General features: G+C 34.0%; 1 protein-coding gene across 1 annotated transcript; it reads left to right on the top strand.

The window, feature by feature from the left end:
• The first annotated feature begins 95 nt into the window (after positions 1-95).
• LOC128206742 (uncharacterized) lies at positions 96-27,955 on the top strand. Its single transcript, XM_052909408.1, has 8 exons — positions 96-252; positions 10,030-10,231; positions 10,966-11,106; positions 15,336-15,494; positions 18,034-18,177; positions 19,859-19,972; positions 23,746-23,808; positions 24,240-27,955. The coding sequence occupies exons 1-7, from the start codon at positions 223-225 to the stop codon at positions 23,805-23,807; spliced, it is 852 nt and encodes a 283-aa protein (XP_052765368.1). The 5' UTR covers positions 96-222; the 3' UTR covers position 23,808; positions 24,240-27,955.

The following is a 27,955-nucleotide window of genomic DNA, read 5'->3' as shown; positions in this document are numbered from 1 at the left end:
CTACGCACAACATGTAGAGAGACTGCACAATTGTCTACGTGTCAGGAAATTCATCGTTGTATATGCGCGCGCATCAGGAAACGGCAGCTTTCTGAGTGTTCAATGGATGATTTTAATTAATACCCGCCCAATAGTTTTTACATTTTTACATATCGGTGGACAGCAAGGACATTTAGGATATTAAAAGTGTCGGGAGAAAAGAATTGTACTCTGATATATCGGATGCTTTTTAAAATGTTGAGGATATTTCTCGTAAGTTTGATTTTATTTAATATAAATAAAAAAATCATTTACAAAATTGTAAATACTGTATTCTGTAAATACCGTGTTCTGTAAATACTGTGTTCTAAATTATCCGTTTGAAACACACGATTTTAAAAATGTGAAATTCGTTGTCACATTTAAAGCTGCACTCTCACAGTATTTACCATTTTTACAACTTTTTTATTGTTTGTCTTGGAAAGAGCAAATTTTTGCGTAAATATCTGCAAACCAATGAAAAAATTGCTGTCAAACGATCCGATCGCAGATTGTTATATTTCCGTTTGAAAATTAATGTTTTATGGTTTTAAGAAAAATGCATAAAACATCATTTTTTTAACTATAATATAAAAATCTGCATTTTTTTGTCAGCAGTCTTATATAACTGCTTTCCATGGATTTTCGCAAAAAATTAGCTCGTTCCAAGACAAGAAATAAAAAAGTTGTCAAATCGTTCAATCCGTGAGAGTGCGGCTTTAAGAGAAATTGAGAAAATTGCAATTCAGTTGTGGTTAAATATTAATATTATGATGAATGTTGATGAAAAAATAGTAATAGAAACATTTGTTCGACTGACATAGTAATTTAAAATCTAGTGTACCGTGCTGGTTGAAAATAAAACATTTTCAGAGGAAAACAATGTGTGGCAATTAAGATTGAGCATGTGTAACATTAAATGCATTTTAGGATGTGAAATAAAAAACTATGTTTTGAACAAATAAGCAAGTCGTGTTCATCTTTTCATTACAAATTATATGTATTTAGAAAATGAACGATTAGAGCCGGCCTTGATATTAACATTTTTTTTCAAATTTGTGTAAGAAAACCTTCCCTTACTAATATTAGAAATATTTCAAACGTAAATTTCTAAATAATCTGATAAAGTTGACTATCAGTAACATTGGATGTGTTTTAACACTTGTTTTAAAAATCGATTAGTAACAAGCTTTTATGTAAATGATGATATGCTATTACAGCAAAATAACAAGACGAATTTTGATCAAAGACGCGGCGGGATCGGTTTAAATGTGAATAAATATATTTTATCATAATTCCAATGAGGGTAAACATCAGTTCGAAAATTCTAATAAGTGACTGAAATAAGTTGGGATGACAGAAATTGATATAAAACCATTATACCAAGAGCGCACCATGTTGTCAGAAACTCGTAAAAGGTTAAATATGACATGTTTCTCCCACAACCTGAACGGCAACAAATAAATCATTTCGCAGTAAAAGTCTGCGGGACAATTTTAGGAGATTATAAGTATCTTCCATGGCCGAGAGTGTAAGATAGGTTCATTCCGACCCGAGCGTAAGGTGTTTTGCGGAAACGAGGTTTACCGAGTTTCCGCAAAACAGCCTGCGCGAGGGTCGGGATGAACCTATCTTACACGAGCGGCTATGGTAGAGGCTTTTTCTCCCACCTCAGTTAAAGAAAATTAAGTAAAAATGTATTTTTTTGCTGGAACTCTTTTGTGCTTAGTGAAAATAGTTGCGTACGGATATGCGATAATTCGTGGTTGTCATGGATATTCGCGCAGTGATTCAGAGTATGTAAATGGTCTGATCGGTCTTAAAATAGTTCTAAGAAGAGTGAAGCATTATTTCTTGAAAGGTGCGTGAAAATTGTTTTCTGGTGACATTTGAAGCGAGAAATAATTAACTAGCGTTCTAAACATTGCCACAAGACAAGGTTTCCATGATGCGCTACAGACGACAGTCTTCAACAAGGGAGGTAATTACAATGTGGCGACCATTAAAAAGAAGTTCCATACGGGCATTTTATCTTCGCCCGTGGGCAAGATAAGAATTTCTAGCATGGTTAAATTAATGGATCTACTTATCAAAGGTGGGAGAAACATGTATGTGGAAAATATTCCTTACACGTTAAGTTAATATCTAGGTGCATAATCGCCTTCTTTAAGGATATAAACAGAAAAAACCCTCATCATTTATTGACTTTTACATAGTTGCTGGTTATTGTAAATATTATATAAAATATAAACACTTATGAACGCGTAAAATATAATGCATTTCATGCCAAGACTGAGAAATATAATGCAATTAAATTGGATACAATAATGAGAATGAATTTACATAATTATCATTACAGGCAATAATTTATACGTCGATAAAAGTCCCATTACAAAGGAAAATAACCACTGCGTCAGACCAGCGACCAGTATAAATGAAAAAAAAAACAGTGAACAAATTTGTATAGAATGAATTAAAATAGAGTAGAACAGCTCGCCCACCGTCACTGTTCAAACCATTTGAATTACGTTCATGTGAATCAAACATAATAAATTGATTGTTTGTTGCATCAATATATAATGCAATTCTTAAGCCATTCAAAGTAAGCAACTGAAATGGTGAAAGAACACATGCTTGTGAAAGTGCATCATAAAAAGGGGATTGACCCAAATGGACGTCATTATCACCGTTTACGTTACCATAGTAAACATCAAGCATATATTGCGGACAAAATAAATAATTTCTAAATCTAACTGATGTTGGCAAATCATTATGCGATAAATATCGAGCCTCGTTTATACTTTCGACTATGGTAGAATACAAAGCATTTGCCATTGGTGAAAATGTCTTAAAACACCTCTTACCATAGTGAGTTTTCGCGTTTTCCGCAAAAAGATGGAGGAGGATGCTGAATCGTTGTGTCACGTGAAAAATATCGATACCCAATTGGCTGAATAAAGTCATGTGACAATATATACAATTGTTAACATTCCGAATAAACACGGACATAGCCGAACTATGTCGGTTTAATCAACTTTCTATATCGTAGTTACTCGGTCGTCTCCGGCATGCGTAAATTATTTAGACTGGTACCTTGCATTATCACCGATAAAATTATTGGTGTCGGGTCGATTCAGCCGAGATATCATTTCGGCCTGATCCTTTTCGGCCTACTTTTATTCATTAATGTTTGTTTTAAATCGTGTGAATTACGCTTTGAACTTCCATTTCATATCACTTAAATTTAAAATAGTCAATTTATGTCGTGTTAACGCACTCATATTTGTTATCAAATGCATAATTTAAACTATTATTCACAATAAGCCCGTAAGTTTTCACATGCTTATTTACTACCATAGCGTGTATATAAATCGTTTTCACAGAAAGTAAATTTCTAAAATAACGAACTCATATGACCGGCGACCAGTCAATACAAAAACACAGAGAACAATTTTTTTAATTTCCTGTTTTAAACCATAGGCTTATTCGTTTTATATGACGTTTTGGAAGTTTTATACGCATCAGAACGGTTATTGACGACAAATTTTAAGTAAAGTTGAATATAAGTTGACATTATTAACAGATCTTCTTGTTTTCATAACTAAAATTTATCCGTATACACTTCCCCATTGACAATTGCAAACATGTATTCCTATAGAACTGGTATAACAATTGTCAATATGCATGAATAAATGCTTTAGAGAATTGTGTGTGTATTTTAACTATATTGTTAAGATATTCGCTCGCTATGCTCTTCGTAATTATGAAGAATTTACCTCATGTGTGCTAATAGCTATTACATACAGTTATAAAAACACCGTATTCAAAATGAAGCATTCTGCTAACAAATCATCAATATCACAAATTAATAAATACATTTGTAATTAAGGATGGAAGTGAATATCCGAGTATCCGGATATCCGGATATCACGCAAGTATTCGGATACCAAAATGGGTATTCGAATATTCGTTAAGAATTAAAATTTCAATGAAATAGCCTAGCAGAGACAAAGCAATTGTTATAAAACTTTTCAGATGAAATATTTCAGGTGATCAACAGTGTCTGTCGCGAAGCGGGTATGTGTCACAAATCGTCTGCTAAGGACTAATTGGGTGTTTGCACAAGGCGTGATATTGTGTCCTTGTGCAGCACCCTGTGAAGTTCTATGACCTTGTTTACAATGACAAGTGTTGTTTTATGATCTCAGATGTGCTTAATTGACACTAATTGGCACTAGTTGATATTAAACGGATTGATCATTAATCCATGTTTAGTTTATTGATAAATAAAAAAGTACACGCATGTAAATAAAGAAAAATCAGATTGTCTTTTTGTCTTCTTATCTTTTCCGCAATTATATCCTTCATTACAGAACACCGCAGAAATTGTAGGTATTGCATTAAATCAAACAATGTAATGAAACAAAATTACAATCGACTATCAAATAATCAAAGCGTCATTTAACATGAAACCTGCTGATGAATAACAAACTCGAAAGCACGTGGCAGTAACCAAGCAACCACCTCGGCCGAAGTGACTATCAAATTCGCGAGGTGTTTATGTGGTATTCATCATGAGTTTTATGACGTAAAATGAGTTGTTTAGCTTTGATTATAACATTATAAATTATTAAGACTGAGAAAGAATGAATGAAAAAGTGAAATTGCCATATGACGATTTATAAATTAAGTGGACAATTATGTCAAATAACAGGTTGGTGACATATAATAGGAAATTTACTTATTATGAAAACAATTTGATACGAGTATCCGGATAGTATTCGAATACTTGATACGAATATCCGGATACCGATTTGGTATCCGGTTTCCATCCCTATTTGTAATATAATTTCAGATTTATATATTCACCGTTTTTTCCGATCATTATATAACAATTCAACTCAATTTTCTTCATGCACTCACCGACACACACTTGATCAATTACAACGATTGTATTCATTGGCATGGCCATAAAATAAAAATGATTTCAGTTTAAATCCCAGAAACAATAAAGTCAAATGGATTTATCGTATAATATGCTATGTGTTAAATTGTTGCATGCCAAATATATGTTTTTATATGTATATGTGTTGTAACGGTCCGCTGTAGGCGGCGGATGTGCGTTCATAATAATGTAACGGTCCGCTGAAGGCGGCGGATCTGCGTAATGTAACGGTCCGCTGTAGGCGGCGGATCTGCGTAATGTAACGGTCCGCTGTAGGCGGCGGATCTGCGTAATGTAAAGGACCGCTGTAGGTGGCGGATCTGCGTAATGTAACGGTCCGCTGTAGGCGGCGGATCTGCGTAATGTAACGGTCTGCTGTAGGCGGCGGATGTGCGCTCATAGCATTCCGTTATAGACGGAAGTATATATATACAGTACGTATGTTAACTTGGTTGGTTATATGCAAATTAGCAAAGCCAATCTGTAATGTTAATATGTCGCGGTCATTAGTCATGTTTTGATACCGATTAAAGTTAAAAATGTTCATTCTTTAAAAACATAAGTGACATTATCATAGTAGAGAGGGCGATGCCAGACAAGAAAAGCCCCCTCCCCGCCCCCCCCCCCCCAAAAAAAAAAACAAAAAAAACAAAAAAAAAAAACAACAACAACAAACAAACAAACAAAAAACAAAAACAAAACAAAACAAACAAACAAACAAACAAACAAACACACACACAAACAAAACAACAACAATACAAACAAACAAAAAAACAAGAAAAAACGTGTAACGTACACAACAGCTGTCTTCTGTTTATTAGATCTCAGATTAGTCCATATAAATAGCCGCTTCCGAGTCTTTGACGATTTTTGTTTTGTCGACTCCACGCTTAGGGAACAAAATGAATATCCAAATGTTAAAAAAGTTCACTATACGCGCATTATTATGGCTAATCTCAGATCTGAGTATCCTGCTGTGCATTACTGTAGGTGTTTTTTATATAAAAGAACAAAACATCTTGTCTAATAGTTTTTTGTGTACTTTTTCATATTATAACATTATTATTACAATGCTTTAATATAATAATAACAGTAATGTTATACGTTATATATAAAAGCTCTTCAACATAATCTAACTATGATGCTTCACAAATTTTATTAAAAAATGGTGACCATGGTTTTAAATGAAATATATCGATTATTAAACATTTTAAACACTTATTACCCTAGTTTGTTTATAATTTCTCATCGGTCAATTTGAAAAATACATTCAATTTGGTTAATCATATCTCATGTTTTATTAAAACATATACATTATATGTTTAAGTTAGACATGAGATAATCTTCTCTAAAAGTGCATCCTCGGCACCCCAGCGTATCATAACCTATATCATACCCTGGGCAAATCAGCTGTAAAAATCTCGTTCTCATGAATAATTAATCAAGTGAAATCCAGCCGCTTGATTGGTCTCATGAAACACATCTCATGCAGTGCGGAAATCGCCGAGAAGTTACGGATGTAATCTCGGTTCGAAATAATCCAATGAGATCACGGCTTAAAAATCATTATAGGCAGGATATTGTTAAATATGCCGCTGGCTCATCACAAAGGAAATCCTTTCCGTTTTGTTATCGGCTATTTCATTGGTATGAAAATGCTTATGAATATTCAAGATGTACGAAGTTTCCCTGGCCAATTTACCCAGGGTATCATGTAGGTTATGATACGCTTGGGCGCCGAGGATGTAAAAGTGTAGCCGAGGTCCATTCACAATCAGGTTGACAATGAAGACAATGAACAGTGGAATATATATGAACACAGCAATTACCGATATTGACGAATTAAAATTTTGAAATACAAATTAACATCCCGAAAAAAACACGTTTTCTATTCCTGATTAATTCAAAATATAAGATAGCACGATATTTTTTTATGTCTATGCTTTCTTTTGACATTCAACTTAATGATTTTTTGGTAGAAAACTTGAACAATTGAAAACCTAAAAAATGTGGCCATCCTCACAGCCTGATTTTAGATGATTTGGAACGTAGTCAAATTGCATGTTTTGTCAATGGCCACTCAATACTGATGGCCATTCAATACAGGTTTGCCTGAATGCATTTCTAGTTTTGATGTAGGTGTCAGTGTATTTAAAGTATTAATTTAGGTATATTCAAGAATGCCATTTATGCTCTAAATCGCTCACCTATTATCAAACAATTGTGAATTATAAAGGAAATAATAACGAAACACTTTCGAAGGTTATTGAGTTCCAAGTTAATCCTGAAGAAATGTTATGTTATGTGCTAAAGGACAGATGATGCCGTACATTGCTCAATACTCTCACCAGGGATTGGAATGAGCCCGTTTTCGCCAATCAATTTGGTCGCGATATAAAACAAAGTATACATTTCAATAACTGACCTGTGTTCAAGCGCATACATACCAAGTAATTTAATGCCATATGTAAGAACGTCGATAGAAATTTCGGACATTTACGTCAATTAAACCTTTGGCCGCATACCAGTGTTTTCCCCATAGTCAATATTGCCACCAAAAATAATTAGACTTATTCGTACATGTAAGCAACATCCAACTATGAACTAAGGCGCTACCTCTCAGGGCTTGAAGTTTTATTGCCGGACACGTTATAGTTGAAGTTTACTTAATGACTAAGTGAAAAATACCAGGAATGAAGGGAAATGTTTGTCATATATGTAAATGCAACGTGGATTGTAAATAACAAGCAGTGTTTCTGTAGTTGACAAATTTCATACTCACACATCTACAAAATTATGTTATGCATGTACATTATATGTTTAACATTATACTTTGTATATAAACGACTATTGATTTGCATTTGATAAAGTGAACAAATGCATTTGAAGAATACGTAACAAACAATAAATAAATGTATCCCATAACAATAAGTAAAGCACGGAAGGAAATTACAAACAAGAGTAATTCTATTTTTACTAGAGTTGAATTGACAAAAGTCAATTTTAATACGATAGCAAATCATGTCAAATATTTATTGAATTATTCATAATAATAAAAGGAAAGAATCCTTAACCCTAAAACTTAAAAAAACCCACAACAACAACATTGTGTTTACATGCTTAACGAACTATGTGTAGTCAAGCGACCAAAAACATGTTTAAAACAGTTGGAAAATGTTAAATGGAAAACAAAATGTTGTTTAATTGTACATGTAAAAGGAACATTCAAATATTGCTTTCATTTAGACCAATACAACAGAAGAATCTAAATCTTGAGTTCTTAATCTTTTAAAATACCTCTATTAATTTGAAACGATTAATGATTTTGACAAACATCATGTTAACAGTTTAAGGTATATACATAGTTCTGTTTTACACATTGTACAGTGAAATATGCATGTACACATGTATTCGTAACACATTGAGATCATCCAGAGTCTTGCCCTTCATCAAAAAGGTTTGGATTGGAAATTGGGAAACAAAATTGTATGAATAAGTTCCTGATTTTTTTTTCAACGCCTTTTAAAGATCCAGTTGGTATTAGTAATGTTAACTTATCTAAGTGTATGCATATCGAAATGACTTTTCATAAACTTTTTGTCATTTCTCAACACCCAGTATGATAAGAAAAATGTCACAACCACAATAAAAACATGCGACTAAAATTATATTCTAAATTTAGCACTGAAAGAGTCAAAACCAAAGCCAAGCATGTTTTAGACGTGTTATCGACGCGTATTTACATGTATATACAAATGACTTATCTTACCCCTTTTTAATAAAAAAACAATATTTTAACCAACAGGATGATAAAAGAAATGCATTTTATCGCAATTGCAATATGTTTTTAACATTCAACAGAATCGAGAGGATATCTAAAATCAAGCAGCTACTTAGCATGTAGAACAGTCACTATTGGCTATAATAATTTCCATTGATATTTGTTTAATAAAGCATTGTGTGGACCATGGAGCGGTTAGCATACATTGTCTGAGACTCTATCATAGTTTTATAGGCACTTTTATTTTCTCTCTCTCTCAATTATTGAACCCTTGAACATTTCGAGCCTTTAAAGTATGGACCTGATTTTCTATCATATAAGAATCAAGTGAAATTTCACAACTGGCAGCTGATATAAGAAAATACTGTTTTATACTTGTACATGAATATTAGTTTCAAAAGCCGTAAGTAATCATTTAATTATTGACTATATATACAAAAAGAGCAATTATCAAAACCGTTCAAACATGTAAATATGAAAACTATTGTATTGATAACAATGATTTATTTTAGATTATTTTATATACATAAAATGCCTAAATGTTTTAATGTGGCTACTATGGACAAATGGTAATAAGATAACATCAACTAAAGTCACATTCACCTTTACTGTGATGTTATGCTTTATATTAGATAAATCATTATTTTTATATTCAGTGTTCTCAAAAAGATTCAGCTGCCGGTTCAAATGGCAATTTGTCCGTTACAAATTTGGAATATTAAGTGAATTCTAAGTATAACTAGTAGTACTTAGCTGGTCGATTTCTTTTAATACTATTTGAATCAGCTCAACCGAAAACATGTTTTAGTTCATTTAAGTAGGATGCAACACAACTCGAAGTGTCATCGGACAAATGTTTAACCGCAAACTTCTTGACAATCATTATTTTCTTATTCATTGAATCAATTCAAGCTTTGCTGAAATGCATCAATTGGGAAATACCTGATAGACAACCCCATGCCACTTAATTTCCAATTGAAAAACTGCGCAAAAAACTCGAAAGATACTTAAGTCGTAAACGATAAGATACCAGTATTCCAGTTAAGGATAAATAGCAGGTTGGACACCCCGCTGCTCTTTACAAGTGTATTGCTGCCTTTTTACTTCACCCTGTCGTGCACCCTGTCATATCTCGAGGTATACACACACTGACATATAAATGTGTCATTATCATTTTAATGGTGGGGCAAATTTTAAACCTTAATCGACATAACCCAGAACATTATCGAAAAATAACAGTACTCTAATGGAACAAATTTTAACCGCATCTGTCATTTTTAAACAGATCATCGCTCTCCTGGCAGCTGTACAATGTAAAAGTGGGTTTGGAAATTTTCATACTGATTACTACGATGGAGAATACGAATCGGAATCGGAATCCAGCGAATCTTCAAGCGAGTCCTCCAGTGAATCCTCTCATGAAACCTCAAGTGAAACCTCTACCAGTGAGAATACCCCAAGCGAGCCACCGCCCTTTCCGTGTACCCGTAAGTAACAATAGAAAGCTGATGTCAACGCTCTTCTGTGTTTTGTAGTCGAAAAGGGGAATAACCCGACAATAATTATATATTTTTGCATGTCTTTTTCGTCTTTCAAATATGGAAATCAGAGTTTTTGGCCTTGCAGTATTTTCTCCATGGCTTTACCGGGTGTCGGTACCGTCACGACTTCACATGCAAAGGTGTTATCCTGACAAGCCTTAATTGGTCCGACATGCTTAATCCAGGCACGCGATGTGTCATAAAATAACTATTTGAAACCCTACTTTTACAGCCACTCTAATAGCTTTTAACTTGAGAAACTTATGAATATCCGGAATAAAATACAGATGTTCAACTGTTTGTTACAGCAATTTTACATATTCAGAATTTGCGCACCATTTCCTGTTGTTTATTGTATTAACGGATTAATTATCAGTCCTCCGTTCCGTTTGGGTGTTAGTCTAGTTCATGTGACTTATTTGCACAAACTCTGCCATTCAATTTGTGCAAACTTGGAAGTCAATACGTATATAATTATTTCTACCTTAATTGATAAATTTTGCAAACACATTGATATATCATATATCATACGTCTTCAGCTTTTCAGTGCCCCCCCCCCCCCCAATTAGCTGTTTAATTGAAACGCGTTTTATCAATCCTACCTTATTGATATTTTTTTTATTTGTGTAACCATGACGTTTGTGTTTGTCTATTTTAGCGGTCGTGTTTGTCTATTTTAGCGGTCGACGTCGGCCAGTGTTGTGACGACTGCCCATACTGTAAAGATGAAAATGCCATATGTGACATGTACGGACATGGTAAAATGTGCATCTGCAATGAAAGCTTCATATTCGACTATGGATGCAAGAAGTGCGTTCCTGGTTAGTTTATTTTCGATGACCTTAATTATATATTTATTACTGTTGATGTATTTCGAAGTTATTTTGATATATGTTGTTGGTCGGGCGAACGGGAGGGCGTGGGCGGTTGAATGTGAAACAGGTAGTTTCAGCACAATAACTTTATTTTGAATCTATGTATAGATTGTGTCCTTATGGTTTTCACTTTTAAACGATCTATTCATACTTCTGACAGTCGTTAAGGGCCATTACACTATTATGTTATATAACTCCAAATTAACCCTACATACAAATTTTGGCCTTTGATCGAAGTTTTTATTTCTTTTTTATTACTTTTAATAAAAAAATAAATATTTTACCGAAAGTGAAACTGGTTATTAGAATTATGTAAGCCGTTGTAGATGCAGGCCGGTATGGAGGAGTCTTCAAACAGACCTATAGCATAGAATAATTCTATAGTAATAGTTAGATTTGACAAATGGTGACCAAACTTAGCATATAGGAAGAATTTTTGAGTATCGTTTATGGGATTGCGTTTAGGGCTGAATGACTTTAGTTAGGGTCGAAAAAATGCAACCAAACTTAGTATATAGGAATAGTTTATAGACACCTTTCATAGGATTGTGTTTGGGACTTCGAGAGTCATGGCGTAGGACAAGGGCGTTGTTACTAAAAATAGAAGAAAAAAAACGTAAGTACTGAATAACTTAAGTTAGTGTTGACATATTGTGACGAAACTTGGTTGATAGGAAAAGTTAATAAACACCTATCATAGGTGAGCATTTGGGGCCCGTAGGGTCAAGTTCAAGGTCACTGTTACTAAACATAGAAAGAGGTTGGTACTGAATAACTTTAGTTAGGGTTGACATATTGCAAAAAAACTTGGTATATAGAAAGAATAAATAGAGACCTTTCATGGGATTTTTTGGGACTCATAGAGTCATAGTGAAGGTAAAGGTAACTGTTATTCGAAAAATAACAAATGTCAGTACTGAATTACTTAAGTTAGGGTTGGCATATATATTGTGACCAAACTTGATATATAGAAAGCGTTTATGGAGACCTTTCATTGTATTGTGTTTGGGGCCCCTAGGGTCAAAGCCACTGTTACTTAAAAAAGAAAACGGTTGGTCCTGACTTACTTTTGTTAGGGTTTACATAAAGCGAAAACAATTATTATATAGGAATCGTTGATGGAGACCTTTCATGGGACTGCGTTTGTGGCCACTAGGGTCAAAGTCAAGGTCACTGTTAATAAAAAAAATACAACACTTAAAATCAATCTCACAAGGAAGGCTGAAGTTCTTTTGTCAATAAACACCTGGTTTTGTCGCATTGCAACGTTTCTTGTTTACTTTTTAATCTGTCATTTTTAATGCTTTTGACAGAACCATATTACATCATTGTTGTATTCATCTCTAACCCAAAGCGGCATATATTCAAGTGCGCTGTCCTACGACGGCTCTTGTTATCATAAGTATTCAATGTAAGTTAATGTTTTTTTTTGTGTTACATATTACACACACAATACACTTCAAGTGCTCGGGGACATCCGTAAATCAGGAACTGAACAGGACCCAATTATCGATACAGAGTACGCAGAAAAAAAACAACACCAACTACTTTGGTGATTGGTACGCACACTATTTGGAAAAGTGATTAATTGTACAAAATTGATCACATTTGGTCGTATATAATAAATTGCATCTGTGTGATGTTCTAATATTAGTAAACAGTTTACATTCAAGAACAACATTAAACTTATGTTCGAGAACTTAACACAAATGATAAAACTCTAAATACCTACATATACATACCTTGCAGCAACAATGTTTCCTTAAATTTAATGTTGATTGTCACTTGTCCAATCAAACCATTGTTCGAATGATATTCATATTAGGTAGGGGATGGCCACACGATTCAGGCCATTGTAATTATACTTACTAAAACACGTCCGTGTATTTGAAATTACATTTTTATGTTTGGAATTTCCAATTTACCATATGTTTTAGTAAGATGCCATGATATAAAACCGTAATGATTAATTATCAAACCAGTTTAACAATAGGTTAAATAGTAAATATTTTGATTAGTTGCTTAAACATTAATACAAAAAGTATCAACACACTCGTTCAAAAATGCGAATATTTTTCAAACTAGTTTGAAGAACTATCAAATCATTATATTAATGGTATATAATATTTATCGGTTCGGATCTACTTTCACAAATACAGTAGGTTTTATAGGTCAAATCAACAATTTGACTTTAAAGCTGCACTCTCACAGATATACCATTTTTAAAACTTTTTTATTTTTTGTATGAGAAAGAGTAATTTTTGTGTATATATCTGCAAACCAATGAAACAAGATTGCTGACAAAAGAGAAGATCGAAAATTTTCATATTTCCGTTCGAAAATTAATGTTTTATGGCTAAAACCGTTACTCACGGTTTAAGAAAAATGCATAAATTATAAATTTTTGAACTTAAATATAAAAATCTGGGATCTATTTTTTGTCAGCTGTGTTGTTTCAATAGATTTTCGCAAAAAAATGGCTCGTTCCAAGACAAAAAATAAAAAAAAGTTACATATCTAATATTCTTAATTGTTGTATGTATTTCACATATTTTGGTAATATTTAAAAGATAGAGGAACCCACCGGCCATGCAACCTAACTTATCATTTTATCTGTAATAGTAGATTTTGTACTAGTATTCTGAATGTCAATTATGTGTATTTAAGGTTCCTTTACATATGAATAGAATTTGATTAAGCAATTATAAGGGTTTTTTTTATCGTTACAATATTTAGTCATATTTGTAAAGCGCAAAAACCTTGAAACTCGTTACACACACAATATTTCTAATTGAGAATTAGCAGCACAGATCGGGAATTGTTTTTTTTTTATTATGTGCGAATAAGTCCTTCCCTAATCAGTCCGTCTCTTCACATGAGCATCTGAGTAATGCGACGAATACCGCATACATACATGAACATCAAGAGGGCCAGGATGGCCGTATATCGTCACCTTATTAAACAAAGAGATATAATATTCTTGATCGGACAACATACTGGACGCCGCCCGCTGAAATATCACTCCAGTTTTCTTACTTTGGAACCGTTGACAGGCTTGAACTTTAATACATAAGATAAGTGAAATATAAATGTTACTTTATACTGTTTCATTGTTTCTTGATCGGACAACGTACTGGACGACGCCCGCCAAAACGCTCGCTCGTTTAAAACAATAACTCGTACAATATTTAAGTTGGATTTGTATGCCTTGTCACAAAAGAGTACGTTGTTACTGTGAAAAAGTTTATAAAGCTTGAAGTTGATATCTTAAATGATAATAAGAAAAAAAAAGAAAAACAATAAAATGATAAAAGGGTCACTTAATTAGAAACATTTTTGTGAACGTATTTTGAAATGGGCCAATGGTTTCTAAAGAAAAGATTTTCAAAGTTTTCCATAATGACTTAGAGTGAAAACTAGCCCCGCTTCTGGCGGAAATGTTTTACTATGAATATTAATGGTATAAAGGAATTTGATATATGGTCGCCTAAAGAACATTTCTGTTAAATTATTTTGAAATCGGGTCAATGGTTTCTGAAGATAAGATTTTCAAAAGTTTTTCCATATAGACATATAGTGGTAACTATCCCCGCCCCTCGATAACGTATTATTTATGTAGCAAAATAGCGAAAATGAGTTTGATAGAGGGCCACCTTAGAAACACTGCTGTGAAAATATTTCGAAAACAGGTCAGTAGTTTCTGAACAGAAAATTTTCCATATATACATATAGTGTAATTATAGTGTAACGTAGCCCAATCCCCTGGCGTCCATTTTTTTTAACGAATCCACATGGGTTAAGGACTTTGATAGAAGGTCACCTTTGTCACATTTATGTATGATACTTTTAGAATCAGGTTAGCGGATTCCGAGGATAATATTTTCAAAATGTCAATAAAGACATAAAGTGTAAAGGAGTCACGCCCCTGGCGGCCATGTTTTTTTACGAATCAACATGGGGTGAAAGAATGTGATAGAGGGTCACCTAAGGAAAATTTCTGTGTAATTATTTTTAAATCAAGCCAGCGGATTTTGAGAAGAAGATTTTCAAAGATTTTCATACAATGCTACGGTGAAAAGTACGGACGGAGATGTTTCCATTGCGCTCAATGATAAAATTAGTAACACAAAGAATGAATGTCATGTTATTACAGAAATCATCTCTTTCTATACCAGAAACTATATCCTCTACTCCGACGACGCAGATGACATTGCAGACGACGCTGGAGACGACGTGTCTGCAGCCGACACCCCAGACGACGCCGCAAACGACAACACTGACGACACTGTATACGACGCTGCAGACGACGATTACACCACAAATGTGTACCTGTGGTATGTGTCATTTCACCTTTTTTATTTAAAAGGACTCGTTCAAGTTTTAAAAGTTGCGGTATTAAGAAAATAATTTGCATGTGAAATGTGGTCTGAATGCTTGTAACAATGTTAAAACATCATCAAAAGGTTAAAAAGATCTCTTTTGTGAACAAACATTTCAAAATACGAAAAAAATGTTTATTTTGGTAAAACACGTAATTAACACTAGTAAAAACTAAATGGCTTTATTACTGGATTATCGAAATATGTCCATATATTTATGTATACGATTCCTATGGTGTTTGTTCATAGAGGAAAGTAGACCTTCTAAATGTGAACAATTTTAAAACAGCAAATATGTTGCTTACATAAAGAAAGTGAACGAGTCCCTATAATTTAGTTTGCTTGGTCCTCCCCTAAGATAACATATCACGCAAAGTTGGCAATGTAATTTTACAACGATTGTGAAACAAGTTATTACAACATTATATTAATCACTCTCGTTGGCACGATTTAACGCGAGAGTGTGGTCTTGTGTTGTTGGGGAAACCGGAGATCCCGGAGAAAACCCACTTGTCCGGCTTGGTGAGTTTGGTATGTGTCACCAAGATCAAGATCAATATCCTGCAACTCTCACTGGGGTAAATCAAGTTCCTATATCCAAACCTAGGTTAATCAAGTGCCTATATCTCTCACTTGGTAAATCAAGATCCTATATCCCTCACGTGGTAAATCAAGGTCCTGTATCACTCACTGGGAAAATCAAGGGCCTATATCTCTCACTGGGTAAATCAAAGTCCTATATCCAACACTAGGTAGATCAAGATCCTGCATCTCTCTCTGGGTAATTTAAGGGCCCAATATCTTTCACCGTGTTAATCAAGGGCCTATATCCCTCACGTGGTAAATCAAGGTCCTGTTTCACTCACTGGGAAAATCAAGGGCCTATATCTCACACTGGGTAAATCAAGGTCTTGTATATCTCTTCTGGTAAATCAAGTGCCTATATCTCCCACTGGGTAAATCAAAGTCCTATATCCAACACTAGGTAGATCAAGATCCTGCATCTCTCTCTGGGTAATTTAAGGGCCCAATATCTTTCACCGTGTTAATCAAGGTCCTATATCCAACACTAGGTTAATCATGGTCCTGTATCTCTCACTGGGTAAATCAAGGGCCTATATCTCTCACTTAATAAATCATGGTCCTATCCCTCTCCCTGGCTAATTTAAGTTGCTATATCTCTCACTCGGTAAATCAAGTTCCTATATCTCTCACTGGAGAAATCAAGGTCCTGTATCTCTTACTGGGTAAATAAAGGTTATGTATCTTTAAATCGGTAAATAAAGGTCCCGTATTCCCCACTGGTTAAATCAAGGTCCTGTATTCCTCATTCAGTAAATAACGGTCCTGTATCCCTCACTGGGTCAATCAAGTCAAGATCCGGTATCTCTCACTGGGTTAATCAAGGTCCAATTTCTCTCACTTGGTAAATCAAGGTCCTATATATCTCACTTGGTAAATCAAGGTCCTGTATCTCTCACTGGGTTTATCAAGGTCCTGTATCTTTCACTGGGTTAATCAAGGTCCTGTATCCAACACTGGGTAAATCAAGGTCCTGTATCTCTCACTGGGTTTATCAAGGTCCTGTATCTTTCACTGGGTTAATCAAGGTCCTGTATCCAACACTGGGTAAATCAAGGTCCTGTATCTCTCACTGGGTAAAACTGGGTCCAGAATGTAAAGTGTGATACTGCAATTGTTGTTATGCCGCAGGTGGAGATAAGCTGGGTCCAGAATGTTAAGTGTTGTACTGTTATTATTGTTATGCTGCAGGTGGAGAAAAGCTGGGTCCAGAATGTTAAGTGTTGAACTGTTATTGTTGTTATGTTGCAGGTGGAGATAAACTGGGTCCAGAATGTTAAGTGTTGTACTATAATTGTTGTTATGCTGCAGGTGGAGAAAAAAATGGGTCCAGAATGTTAAGTGTTGTACTGTAATTGTTGTTATGCAGCAGGTAGAGATAAGCTGGGTCCAGAATATTAAGTATTGTACTGTAATTGTTGTTATGCCGCAGGTGGAGATAAGCTTGGTCCAGAATGTTAAGTGTTATAATGTAATTGCTGTTATGCCGCAGGTGGAGATAAGCTGGGTCCAGAATGTTAAGTGTTGTACTGTAATTGTTGTTATTTTGCAGGTGGAGATAAACTGGGTCCAGAATGTTAAGTGTGATACTGCAATTGTTGTTATGCTGCAGGTAGAGATAAACTGGGTCCAGAATGTTAAGTGTTGTACTGTAAGTGCTGTTATGCTGCAGGTAGAGATAAGCTGGGTCCAGAATGTTAAGTGTTGTACTGTAAGTGCTGTTATGCTGCAGGTGGAGATAAGCTGGGTCCAGAATGTTAAGTGTTGTACTGTAATTGTTGTTATGCTGCAGGTGGAGATAAGCTGGGTCCAGAATGTTAAGTGTTGTACTGCAATTGTTGTTATGTTGCAGGTGGAGATAAGCTGGGTCCAGAATGATAAGTGTTGTACTGTAATTGTTGTTATGCTGCAGGTGGAAATCAGCTGGGTGATCATTGCTGCTACCAAAAAACTCAAACTGACGAATGTACTGACAGAGACATCCTCACCGAGTGCGACAGGGTCGAAAAAATATGTGTTTGTAAGCCTGGCAGGGAACCAGTCGATGGCTTTTGCTGTAAGAGATATTCATGAAAACGATTTGTACTTACATTAATGCATTTGATGACGCTGGTTTCCCGTAAGTCTGTGTCGGTAGGTTTTGTGTAAGTCTGATTTCATTCGGTGCAAAAGCTCAACTAGGTTACGTTGATTGAAATAAATCAAGCCTGTGTTAATTTGAATACTAGAGTTGTCTATAGGATGACATTGACTGTTACATTGTAGGTGTGTAACAACACTGATTTGTCACACATGTTATTAGCCATTGACCTCAAGCACCGTATTTGTGTTACAACGATGTGGATATAACATTATGTAACCTTCCAAGCAATAATATTCCAATCCAAACACCTCCGCCATTTGCCATTAACAACAACCTCAGATGTATGCCGGTTCATTACTAGTAACAGTTCGTTTAATTAATAATAATAATAATAATAATAATAATAATAATAATAATAATAATAATAATAATAATGATTTTTTGCGTTTTAAAGTTTAATTTGTATTACTTAGTTCAAATCTAATCCCATAGTAGTCTTTTATTTTATAAATCATTAAGATTGCTTAGAGGAAACCCTTAGACAAAACTGTTAAATTGGAATTACTACACGCAGCCTAGTTAAATGTCAATACTTTTGACATTGTAAACAGTCCATATACATCCGAATTTGTATTCAATGGAAAACGACAGAGGTGTTCCAATTAAAACTATCCGTGTATAATAGCTTTTACAAAGTTAGTTCCCTTATCATATTAAAAACAATTGACTCTTTGCAGATATATGTATTGTTAGTCAATGTTGAGTACAGTTATCGACACTTTTTCTGTTATTAAAAATGCAGTGCTGCACGCAAATTGCTGTACTGTATGATTGTATTGCTACTTTATGATGAGTTAGTTTGAATGTTGGACTAATAACCTTTATTTCATTATTTTATTATCGAAACTCCATGTAGAAACATTGCATATTTCTTACGTTACCGTCGCTTTACAACGGTATTCAAGTAAATTCGAACGAGTTCTACGTGCCGTATGGTTCATACAGCCATAGTTAACTTGCGTGTCTTACAGTTTAGCACGGCGGAATATACTTTATGGTCCTCGTGCAGCTCCCTGCAGAAGAGCGCTGCCGCTCAAATATCGGTCTAAAATCCGGTGCGATTCTTGCGCGCCTCCGATCCACAATTTGTATGTTAAGGAAATTGTGTATTTTAGTTAGAATGGGTCGAGTATGAAATTGAGACACAAGTCTAAGAATTTACTCGGAATGTTATAACTCAATCAATATCAGTTGCTACTTATGCTTGACCATTCTGTAGCCACTGGTATACTTATGTCAGAAACTGTTTTGAAATAATTGGATGGATAAACTAATTACAAATAAATGTAATCGTTATATTTGAGATAACCTAATGTTATTTTAAATCATGTGTCTTAAAATTTTTATGCCAAGTGATTTGTCGAATTTGAAGACTGCTAAACCCATGATTAGGCGTATAGAAACGACGAAAAATTTATAATTGGATTTTATCCGTTCCCAATTTCGCACAATGTCTAAAAAGCTGAATTGTTGAATTCAACGTGTTTAATACACACTTAGAAATATATATTATTCCTTGGAACACATTTGCATTCACACGTTCTTTAATACAATGGCATAATTAATGATAAAAGGAAAACATATACTATTTCAGGTACTTTATGTCCTGGGGATATGCAATGCTGTCTTAACGAGAACGGCTGCGGAATGGTGCAAAAGGGGGATTGTTACTGTTTTAACGGCATCTCGGATGACTATTCAGAATGCTGTAAGTCGACAAATAGATATTATTGCATAAAATGTTTTTTTTTCGGTCCGTTATAGTGGTGTGTTAAAACGCAAAAACCCGAGCGTTATCGGTAGAAAACGTGCATTATTCAGTAAATTCACGTGCCGTTAATGACCGGCTTTTTGTTTTACATAAGCGCTGTCAGGGCTCGCATCATAACAATGGCAGCTGAGCGACCTGGTTTCTGACCGAATGTGGGTCAACGATGCCAACTTTCGCACAAAAACAAATTTAAGCATATATAGCTGTATACAAATATCAACAAATTAAATAAACCGCATCTTACTTACATATTTTATTATATAAAGCACTAAATTAAGTCTAAAACGTTCAACTCCTCCGAACTTTAGTTATTTCTGTCGATTTAATTCAGAACAAACGACTTATATGGACATGATTCCATTACGTCGTATGCAATGAACAAAGAAATTTCAAATATTTTTTTCTCTGATGCTGAAGATGCTGTACATTTTATCAAGAACATGTTTACAAAATTTTAAGGCTTAAATTAGTTGGCAAAACAAATAATGGTTAAAGTAAGACTATATCGGTAATTAATCGATTACCCAATAGGTATTGTGTGTAAATAATCCTAGTAATCCAGTCAATTTCCAAAAAAACAAAACTTTCCAAACGAATGAACACTGCAAAAAATGGCGTCGAAACAAAAAATGCAACTGCCGAGTTATGTTGCGGCCCGAATCGAGCTTAATGTAAAACTTTTTCAATGACATCACTCATGACGACACACAAGCACATGTTATGGAGGTTATTTTGAACTAACTGTTTTTGCTTTTTCGTGACATTTAACAGCCTTTTTAAACACAAACGTTTCTCATGGTGTGTATTTAAGCAATAATAGCGATAATACACCTTTTTGAGGTCGTTACCATCTGCAAAGGCCCTTAAAATAGTTTACAACCCTCGTGCTACGCATTCGCGCTGTAAACCATTTTGCTGGCCTTTGCAGATGGTAACGACCTCAAAAAGGTGTATTAACCCTATATTGTTTAGATTTGTGTTGTTAAAATGGACTCGATCACAGACATTCGGTGCTCCTCTGCCATTTTTATCGAAAACAACCTCGGATGTATGCCGGTACATCAGTTGAAGTTGTTCGTACTTTTTTGAATTGTATCATTTATTAAATGTAGTGTTTTAGAGTTATATTTATTAATCTAAGTTTAAATTGATTGGCAGTGAAGTGTATTATTGCAAACATAATTAAGTCTGCCAAGAGTTAAGTCATAACGTATAATTGCTAAATAAAATTACAACGAGATCTACTTCTAGTGGACTTAAACGTACCACTTTTTTAGTAGGTAAACCGTCCAAATACACCCGTGGTTGATTTCGATAAAAATGGCAGAGGAGATCCGAATGGCTCACAGACAGTATGCTGGCAACAATGTTTTGAAAAGTTGTTGAAATTGAATAGTACAAAGTTGATAGATCTAGACCTAGGATATTCCAATAAAACAAGCGTAACGTGATCAGTGTTCAGGAAAATATATTTTTTTGTCACAATTGTTTTAAAGTCATCAACAATCGAGCTTTTATTTGAAGTTTTGATGAGGTTGTTTTACTAAAGCAATTAAGACAAGCCTTTACATGTCAATGCAGAAGAACTTTTGTCCTTGTCTGATACTATAAAACGTTAAATCCTATTCGACAGTGCATTGACTTTTCATTTTTTTTTTTTCAGATACTGTTTGTTAAAGCTGCACTCTCACATGTATACAATTTTTACAACTTTTTTTATTTTTTGTCTTGGAAAGAGCAAATTTTTGCGTAAATATTTGCAAACCAATGATAAAATATTGCTGACAAAAGATCATATTGCAGATTTTCATATTTCCGTTCGGAAATTAATGTTCTATGACTTAAACCGTTACAAACGGTTTAAGAAAACTGCATAGAACACCAATTTTTGAACTTAAATATAAAAATCTGCGATCTTTTTTGTCAGCAGTCTTATATAACTGGTTTCCATGGATTTTCGCAAAACCTGGCTCGTTTCAAGACAAAAAATAAAAACAATGTCAAAACGTTCAATCTGTGAGAGTGCAGCTTTAAAATGTTCATAGACTATATAGTCAAGTACGAATTTGCCCGTGGGAGAAATATACTTTTGAACTTTACAACAATATTGATCATTGATCAATATCAAAATTCAATGAAGTTCAACCGCGCACAATAGATTAGCATTACTTATGGTTTCTTACACGCCAGTCGATCAGATGTATTTATTAATGTGTCGTTTATTTCTTATTCGTTCGGGTGATATTAAAACTAATCCTGGTCCACAAATACATAATGATGCGTATCTTTTTATTTTATATCAAAATATAAGAGGCATTAGAAATAAATAAGAATGTATTAAGGAAAGGTTCATAGAGAACGATGTTTTACAGAGACACAGTAAGATGATAATATTTCAGAGGATTATTTAAAGAACGCAGGATATACATATTTGTTTATATAGAAAATGTTTTACCAACCATTCCAAGTCTATGTTAGACCGCACTTGCACACGTAGAGATTACTTGATTTAAAGATATTATTTCCTGAATATCTATGGGTAAAAAGCAATGACTCGAATACATGCTACATACGTTGCACAATTTATAGACCCTCTTATTATACGATAGGTTTCTGGGATAAACATGTAGTGTCTGTTTTGGAAAGGCGTTAGAATACAAAGATAAACTGATTATAGTTGAAGACCAATGTAATGCCTCTTTGAAGAAGGGTGTACCGGACGAACCTTCAAATCATAGACCGATATCCTTAATAAGCTGTGTTGGTAACGTCATGGAAAGAATTGTGTTAAAAAATATTCATAACCATCTTCTATTTAAACAGCAATTAGTCTGGCTTTTTACCAGGTCATTCGACTCAATATCAGCTAGTTGAAATGTTTAACCAAATGTGTGAAGCAATTGATGATATTGAACACTTATGTATTGCTTTGCGATATAGCCAAGGCATTTGATAGAGTATGGCTCAAACGTCTCATTTTTAAACTAAATTATGTGGTATTGATGGAAATTTATTGGATTGTCTAACAGATTATTTAAAGGCCGAAGTCAAAAAGTTCTTTTCAAATCATTTTTTTTTCAGTTTTTCAGATTCAAGAGTATCCCTCAAGGATCAGCGTTAGGTCATCTACTTTTTCTTATCTATGTTAATGACATAGCAGATTCCTACTAAGCATTACTCGTCATTTCGCAGACGATAACTCTTTTACTGTTTTCTTATGTGACATAAATATGATAGAAGAAACAAGTAACCACGATCTGAATTTTATCATAGCATGTTCTAAACAATGGTTGGTTAACTTTAATCCCGCTTAAACAAAGGCTATGTTTATGACCTAATGTCAAAGAAAGAGCACAACACTTCATTCCGGTAAAACCGTTGTTCAATTCACTGATCATCAAAAACATCTTTGTTTAACACTCAGTAATATTGTTCTTATTAGATGTCATTTCAAATTCTCTAAGACATATACTGAGAAGACAAGTTGTTGGTTTCAGTGTAAAATCGCAGTACATTTCACCTCGTGAACACCGAAAAATAATTTTACCCTTAGGTTGGCTACTTTTGAAATATAACTTTTGGGGTCACTCAGTGAACTATATAACGATCTTACGCGGACGCAAACAATTATCCTGTATTTTATCATGTATGCATTAAACATATTAAGTGAAAGACTTATAATTAACCACCATTTTCCAATTTAATTTTAGGTCCAACCTTTTGCGGGAGTGGTTTTTGTTCGGCGGCTGATCCCTATATATGTAATCCATGAGGTAAATATTGTCATTCCCGCATCATTTCAATGCGTTTGACGATTAAAGGCTACATGCGCTTCTGAATCATTAAAAAATATCTAAAAGATATGCTTTTGCCATGGCAATGTATGAATAATTACTTAAAATGACAATCAAATTGGAAAACGGCAAAATTCCACCTGTACAACAACTTAGGAAATGCTTTGTTCTTTTCAACTGATGGCAAATATCATGATTATAATGTTATTAATTAGGTGTTTTTATATTTGCTCAGTTATTTGTCCGAGGTTAGCTGTATTTGCCTTTGCCCTAAAGCAAATATTATTAACCCCGGCTGTCTTTTGTTAGACAGATGATTGACAGAATAATACACTGTAATTAGGATCATCTTATTGATCTTTACCATCAGCATCCTCAGGTCAATAACCAAGCCTTTATTCTCATTACAGAGCAGACGGGTAAAGGCGGAGGTAGAGGCTATTCAGGCGCATGATGTGTAAAAAACATGTCATGATGATATCGTTCTGGCACCATATACTAAAATTCATTTTAAAACATGATTATACTTAATGATACTTAATGGAATCGATCACTATGTACATTGATGTAACATGAGGTTGTAGTCTGTGCTAAAAGTAGTTCCATGGTATTTATTTCTGTGTATAATGATATTCCGTAAGTCCGAAGTATGTGTACATTGAAATTCCCTGGGATCGAATTATGTGTACATTGATATCAAATGAGATTAAAGTAGGTGTACATCTATGTAATATCTGATTAATCTCTGTGTATATTGATACCACACGGGATTTAACTTTGTGTACATTGATGTTCCATACTATTGAACGCTGTGTACAATAAGGTTTAATGGTATAGAAATATGTGTACATTGTGATTCCATGCGATTGAACTCTTTGTACATTGATATCCCATAATATGGAATTATGTGTACTTAAAGGTTCCATGGCAGTAATATATGTGTACATTAATATCCCATAATATGGAATTATGTGTACTTTAGGGTTCCATGGTAGTGATCCCTGTGTACATTGATATCCCATAATATGGAATAATGTGTACTTTAGGGTTACATTGTAGTGATCTATGTGTACATTGATATCCCATAATATGGAATTATGTGTACTTTAGGGTTCCATTGTAGTGATCTATGTGTACATTGATATCCCATAATATGGAATTATGTGTACTTTAGGGTTCCATGGACTTGAACTCTGTGTACATTGATATCCCGTGCAGTTGACGTCTGTGTACACTGCGGTCCCATGGGATTGAACACTGTGCACATTGATATCCCATGGACTTAATTTCTGTGTACATCAAGGTCCCCTTGCTTAAGGGCTTGGAGCTATTAATGATTCCTTTGTATTCAGTGAAAGTTGACATTTAAGTATTAAACTACAATTTTGTTTTAAATTGATATTATATGACGTGACTGCTTCCAGTTAATATTATGTTTTAAAAGTGTTTTAGTCTGAAACGTGCTCCCTCTCTCTAATTCTCTCTCTCTCTCTCTCTCTCTCTCTCTCTCTCTCTACATGATTGTGGATGAACACTTTGGCGGCATTGACCGTAACTATGCAATGTCCATATATGAGGCTTGGAAAATAAAAAACTCATAGTGCATACTTAGGCCTAAAAAAATATATGTCTGTTTCGGGTAACCCGACCCTACCTATAAAAATGCGCCGACCCTAACTATTTTTTTCCGTTTCTGAGCAAAAAAATATTCGTTAGCGAATAGAGAGTTACGAAGGGCGGATAAATGCGAAATGGACGATCAGAATTATTGTTTATATGATAAAACAAAGTCAGGCAATGACAGTAATGTAGGAATGACTGCCATGTGCAAGGAAACACTCTGAACTTACGACAGATTTTGAAAAAAAAAATCCCTACCTACCCTACCAAGAAATTTTGGGAAGGTTACCCTAAACAAACATTTTTTTTGGCCTTACAGAGTGAGAGTGTGTAAGATCTCTAATCCATCAAAATGACTGTACGAGGAAGAGTAGCGTTTCTTTTGATATATTTCGGTGGTGGTTTAATTATTATAATGTTTATAGAAGTAATTTTGTAATCTGAACAACTCGGCCATCTCCGGTAAAATAAAAGCTGTTGGATAATGGCCAAGTGTTCCGATTAGTAGAATTGTTTGACTTTTTAAAAGATATGTTTGTTAGTTTAAAATGCAAAAATTGTTTTGTCACAATATCAGGCTGTCGAACTCACGAAATTTCTACGGATTATTAAAATAAATAAACAAGATCAGAATACTAAGACTGTAAACCTCATTAGTACAATGTATATATGATGAATTTTCATGTTAACTCCAATAATACTATACATATATATGATAAATAATGGTGTCACCCTCAGTATAACAATGCATATCTAGGATTAATAATGATGTCGCCCTCAGTAAAACAATGTATATCTAGGAGTAATAATGATATCACCCTCAGTAAAACAATGTATATCTAGGAGTAATAATGATGTCACCCTCAGTAAAACAATGCATATCTAGGAGTAATAATGATGTCACCCTCAGTAAAACAATGTATATCTAGGAGTAATAATGATGTCACCCTCAGTAAAACAATGCATATCTAGGAGTAATAATGGTGTCACCCTCAGTATAACAATGTATATCTAGGAGTAATAATGATGTCACCCGTAATAATGATGTCACCCTCAGTATAACAATGCACAACTTGGATTAATAATGATTTCACCCTCAGGAAAACATTGCACATCTGGGATTAATAATGGTGCCACCTTCAGTAAAACAATGTATATCTAGGATTAATAATGATGTCACCCTCAGTATAACAATGCACATCTGGAATTGATAATGATGTCACCCTCAGTATAACAATGCACACCACGGGTAGAAGTACAACGCGTATCTACGATAAATATGAACGCTAACCTTGTTATAAAAATTAAAGCTAAATGTACAGTGCATATTTATTATAAGTATAATGGTAACATCATTAGTACATTGAATATCTATGAACAAATATGATGTTACCCACAGTAATACAACGCATATCTTTGATAAATATTAATGGTAACCTTTTTAGTACAATGTATATTTATGATCAATAATAATGATATCCTCATTTAGTACAATGAATATCTATGATAAATTAATGTTTACCTCATAAGTACAATGAATATATCAATGGTGAATCATGATGTTAACCTCAATATAGCTATGCATATCTATGATAAATAATGATGTTACCCTCAATACTAAAATGCAGTTCTAAATTAAATTATTATGTACCTAAAACGTGCAATGCATGTCTATGTCTAATAATGATCTTAACCTCAATATAACAATGCATGTCTATGTCTAATAATGATCTTAACCTCAATATAACTATGCATGTCTATGTCTAATAATGATCTTAACCTCAATATAACTATGCATGTCTATGTCTAATAATGATCTTAACCTCAATATAACAATGCATGTCTATGTCTAATAATGATCTTAACCTCAATATAACAATGCATGTCTATGTCTAATAATGATCTTAACCTCAATATAACTATGCATGTCTATGTCTAATAATGATCTTAACCTCAATATAACAATGCATGTCTATGTCTAATAATGATCTTAACCTCAATATAACTATGCGTGTATATGTCTAATAATGACTTAACCTCAATATAGCTATGGATGTCTATGGTTAATAATGATCTTAGCCTCAATAACACTATGCATATATATGCCCATAATGATACTACCATCAATAGTACTATGCATATATGTAATACATCATGACATGATATTTTGTGCGTAATGATCAATGGACTATTGACAGTATTGGTGTGATGACGAATTTCATATGTATAACAGTAATAATATTTCAAGATTTTTTTTCTTACTAGGACATTTCAGCTTATAAATGTTAAACTACGATGAACTTCGAATAGTGGTGTATTTAGTTCTATCGAAAACAAGGGTCAAAATCGAGAAGTTTGTTCTGACTATTCTCCGAGGTAAATACTTATAAAACAAAACGTTTTTAAAGAACTTAATATGCCATTAAGCTTTTAAAGTTAAAATGAATCAGTCGATGTGTCTTATCGTTCTTTAACTTATTGAAAAGAATAAACATTATAAATAAAA

Source organism: Mya arenaria, chromosome 10, assembly GCF_026914265.1.
Source record: "Mya arenaria isolate MELC-2E11 chromosome 10, ASM2691426v1".
Lineage (NCBI taxonomy): Eukaryota > Metazoa > Mollusca > Bivalvia > Myida > Myidae > Mya > Mya arenaria.
The sequence above is the reverse complement of the archived record's forward strand: the minus strand, read 5'-3'. Positions and strand labels throughout refer to the sequence as shown.

Bases quoted from the DNA above. Each gene is read 5' to 3' on its own strand.
- LOC128206742 (XM_052909408.1), top strand. From the start codon at position 223: ATGCTTTTTAAAATGTTGAGGATATTTCTC. The intron at 253-10,029 runs GTAAGTTTGATT...ATTTTTAAACAG, and splicing joins AAATGTTGAGGATATTTCTC to ATCATCGCTCTCCTGGCAGC. The intron at 11,107-15,335 runs GTTAGTTTATTT...TTTCTATACCAG, and splicing joins ATGCAAGAAGTGCGTTCCTG to AAACTATATCCTCTACTCCG.